Source organism: Octopus bimaculoides, chromosome 28 (assembly GCF_001194135.2).
Source record: "Octopus bimaculoides isolate UCB-OBI-ISO-001 chromosome 28, ASM119413v2, whole genome shotgun sequence".
Taxonomy (NCBI): Eukaryota; Metazoa; Mollusca; class Cephalopoda; order Octopoda; family Octopodidae; genus Octopus; species Octopus bimaculoides.
In genome coordinates, this window is record NC_069008.1 from 13,906,722 (window position 1) to 13,911,242 (window position 4,521).

The 4,521-nt window shown below is 37.6% G+C and overlaps 1 protein-coding gene across 1 annotated transcript in view; it reads right to left on the minus strand.

The window, feature by feature from the left end:
* Nucleotides 1–4,521, minus strand: part of LOC106868675 (uncharacterized) — a 117,477-nt gene that overhangs the window by 3,441 nt on the left and 109,515 nt on the right. Inside the window, exon 6 of the mRNA XM_014914050.2 lies at nucleotides 1,153–1,280. Within this exon, the coding sequence (XP_014769536.1) occupies nucleotides 1,153–1,280 (128 nt within the window). The remainder of the gene's footprint in view (nucleotides 1–1,152; nucleotides 1,281–4,521) is intronic.

Genomic DNA, 4,521 nt, shown 5'->3' on the forward strand with positions numbered 1-4,521 from the left:
ATATATACACATACATACATACATACATACATACATATATACATACATACATAAATATATACAAACATACATACATACATACATACATACATATATATATGTGGAGGCAGATGGCCTAGTGGTTAGAGCAGTGGACTCGCAGTCAAGGGATCACAGGTTTGCATCTCAGACCAGGTGATGTGTGAGTTTATGAGCGAAACACCTAAGCTCCAAGTGGCTCCGGCAGAAGATAACGGTGAACTTCTGTTGACTCTTTTGCCACAACTTTCTCTCACTCTTTCCTCCTGCATCTAGCAGCTCACCTGCGACGGATCGGCGTCCCATCCAGGTGGGGAACTTATACGCCAAGGAAACCGGGAAACCGGCCCTTATGAGTCAGGAATGGCTCGAGAAGGAACAAACAATATACATATATATATATAAATTAAATAATGAGGGTTATTTCCAGCCTCGGTGCACCAAAATGAAGACATTTGAAAGACACACTCAAATATAATTTGCAGAACTTTATACGCATTCTCTTTCGGGTGAACGTTCTGTGTCTACTTCTGTGAATTATGTTTTGTAAGCGACAGACTACGCTGATGAGTCTGCAGATATTTACATTCGTAAATATTAACAACGAAACCGTGATACAAAGGTAATCATTTTATTTTGTATATTTTCATTTTTCTTGCTCATTTTTACAATCTGGCATTTGCTGGAATTTTCTTGAGAACACACTCTACGTCTAGTTAGAATAGAGGCAGCTGATGAAGGATTAATTCCAAGTGGCTATCTGTTTTCCTATGTGTTCGTTTTGTCGCCTGTAGTTCATTGTTCTAACGTCCTGTACCCTGATATGCATCTATATACACATGTAGATGTAAGTATGTGCATATATGTGTGTATAAATGCATATATATTCTTTGTATATATATATATATATATATATATATATATATATATATATATATATATATATATATATATATATATAGCAATGAGGAAATGGAGGAGAATATGCGGTATCCATCGACTTGCAGACAATGTATTCTGTTGTTTATTTTATAACTAAATTGACATATATATATATATAATACATATATTACGTGTGTGTGTTTGTGTATGTATGTATGTAGTCATATGTGTATGTAATAATGTTTCTCTTACCTTTAACAATAGGATGTATTTTTGATGAACCTCCAATTGCTATTCTGTCAACCGTCTCTTCCAAAATTCTATCTCCAATGATATCATTTCCTTCTCGAATATCTAATAACCGGTCATTCTTCCCAGCTCTGCAGAAAAAAAAAGAAAAAAAACAGAAAAGAGAGAGATAAATCAATCATGTATTGAATATTTATGGATTAAGGAGGGCTTTGTTTTTTTATTGGTTTCAGTCAGTGAACCATGGTGATTTTAGGGTAACACTTTCAATGCATTTTTAGTTTCTATGAAGAGTAAAAGACCCAAAGTTTTGGGAACTTGTCTTTCTACAGAGAGAAAGAATATGGAGCTTCATGCCAAAATTCTCTTATGGTATTAGCTTCTGTATTTTTCTCCCCAAAGAAAGACAAGTGTGTAAAACGTTGCGTTTTTACATCTCACGGTAGATCAACTTTTACCAATGAAGACAGACAGCATCTTTTCAGAGAACCTGCATCTTAACTTCTTACAATCATTTGAATAACATGCATATATATATATATATATACACATGTGTGTGTGTGTGTGTGTGTGTGTGTGTGTGTGTGCCTGTATGTATCTCATCGTTGTCATCATCATCATCATCATTGTTTAACACCCGTTTTCCATTCAGGCAGGGGTGGGACGGTAGAAGACTACCCAAGGCTACTGTGTCTGTTTTGGCAGGGTTTTTATAGCTGGACGCCCTTCCTAATGTGTGTGTGCGTGTGTGTGATGATCCCTTTTCCTTGTTGTTTAAACACCCATTTCCCATTCTGGCATGGAGACTGGGTTGATTTGACAGGACCCAGCAAACTGCATTACTACATCAAGCTCCAACATCTGCTTTGTCATGCTTTCTCCACCTCTATACCCTTTCTAACGCAAACCCCTTTACAGCATATACCGGGTACTTTGTTTCATGCCACCAGCACTAGTGAGGCAACCAAGTAACTAGCAAGACAGGGGCAGAACAAGGAAAGGAAAAAGGCCCCTTCACTTAGTGGTGGGGGCACTATTTTAAGGAAAAGGGTATTGGTTTTATGCCAGGTGTGGGGAGATTAAAGTGTGATAGAGGGACAAGAGCAGGTGTGATGCTATAAAGGAGATGGTTTATAGCAGTGTTTCTCAACCAGGGTCCCCGGAACCTTAGGGTTCCACAAAAGGTTCCTAGGGGTTAATTTCATGCTAATGTTAATTTCATGATTGTAATATTACTATACATGGAGGCACATGGCCTAGCGGTTAGAGCAGCGGACTTGCAGTCGAGGGATCGCAGGTTCGAATCTCAGACCAGGTGATGTGTGTGTTTATGAGTGAAACACCTAAGATCTACAAGGCTCCGGCAGAAGATAATGGTGAACTTCTGCTGACTCTTTCACCATAACTTTCTCTCACTCTTTTCTCCTGAATCTAGCAGCTCACCTGCGATGGACCAGTGTACCATCCAGGTGGGGAACCTATACGCCAATGAAACTGGGAAACCGGCCCTTATGAGCCAGGCATGGCCCAAGAAAGAACAAACAACAAACAAACAATATTACTATAGATGCACATTTTATTGGTTATTGTAATATTGTAATATAGACATCATCCTAGCTAACTTATTATGTAATCAAAAAAATATAACAACCATTCGAAATCAAATTTGATGACAGCACCGCATGACTGGCATCTGTGCAAGTGGAGCGCTAAGAGCACCATCCGAGAGTGATAGTCATCAGGGCCACTGACTGCCCCCCCCCTCCCGTCCCAGTGGCACGTAAAAAGCACCATTCGAGCATGATCGTTACCAGCATCGCCTTACTGGCACTTGTGCCGGTGGTACATAGAAAACAACATTCGAGCGAAGGTGTTGCCAGTGCCGCTGGACTGGCTCCTGTGCAGGTGACACATAAAAACACCATTTGAGCATGGCCATTGCCAGTACCACCTGACTGGCCCTCATGCCAGTGGCACATAAAAGCACCCACTACACTCTTGGAGTGGTCAGCGTTAGGAAGGGCATCCAGCTGTAGAAACTCTGCCAGATCAGAATGGAGCCAAGTGCAGTCATCTGGCTCACCAGACCCCAGTCAAACCATCCAACCCATGCCAGCATGGAAAGCGGACGTTAAATGATGATGATGATGATGATGATGATGATATATATATATTTACTACATGAGCTTCGATGAAAAAAAATATGTAAAAGATATGGTATATAATTTTTTTTGTGCAAGAGTTCCTTGAGACATGTAAGTGGTTCTTTGTTTTCTTCTTTCTTATTTGTGTCTTATTTATTGGCTAAACTGGCAACATGTCCATCCCCAAATACAAAAATGTGAATGTGTGTGTGTGTGTGTGTGTGTGTAATGGAAGTGGGATGGTGAACATGCATTGCTGAAAAGAAAAATCAAACAGCGTTTCAGCTCTGTGTGTTTATGTGTAAAAGGGGAGTATGTGAATGTCTGTATGCGTGAACCAGCGTTCTTTCAGTAACAAACGATGATCGATGTCACATCTCAAAAGACAACCACCAGATACACAAGTGTATTAATTTGATTTACCATCCATATTTATATATGAAATACAACAATTAGCTGTCATTTTTTATGACTTGGGGCCAGTAAGTATGTATATAATTATTGCAAATATATTGAAAATATATGTGTGTGTGTATATATATATATACATATATATATAAATAAGGATAAGATCATCATTTAAAACACAGATCATATCAAGTGGTCAGCAGGGAATAAAAACCTTATAGGTATTAACTATTATTAAAATTATAATTAAGGGTATCTAAGAGATACCACCATGCTAGAGATAGCAGTCAAAGCTTGACTCTAAAACCACATCATGTGATTTTAGAGTCAAATTTTGACTGCTATCTCTAACATGGTGGTATCATTTAGATACCCTTAATTATAATTTTATACATACATACATACATACATACATACATTGTTGTATTTGGGGATGGTCATGTTGCCAGTTTAGCCAATAAAAACACATACACTATATATTTGGTGTTCATTTGCATCAGTTTTATTTTATTGTTTTTCATTAAACGTATTTTAGCCAGAGTTCTTTCGTCACACTTCTGTGACCTCATCAGTGGTCCTTTGCTTTCTTCTTTCTTATTTGTGTCTTATTTATTGGCTAAACTGGCAACATGACCATCCCCAAGTACAACAATATCTGTTTCAACACATGGTTTCACATCAAGAATCTTGCAAAACGAATATATGTATATATATATATATATATATATAAATATTATTTAAAAGAGTTCCAACTCTGCTTTTTATGTTTTATTTATATTCTTATAAAATTAATGTGGGATATAGAATATGGAATATATAA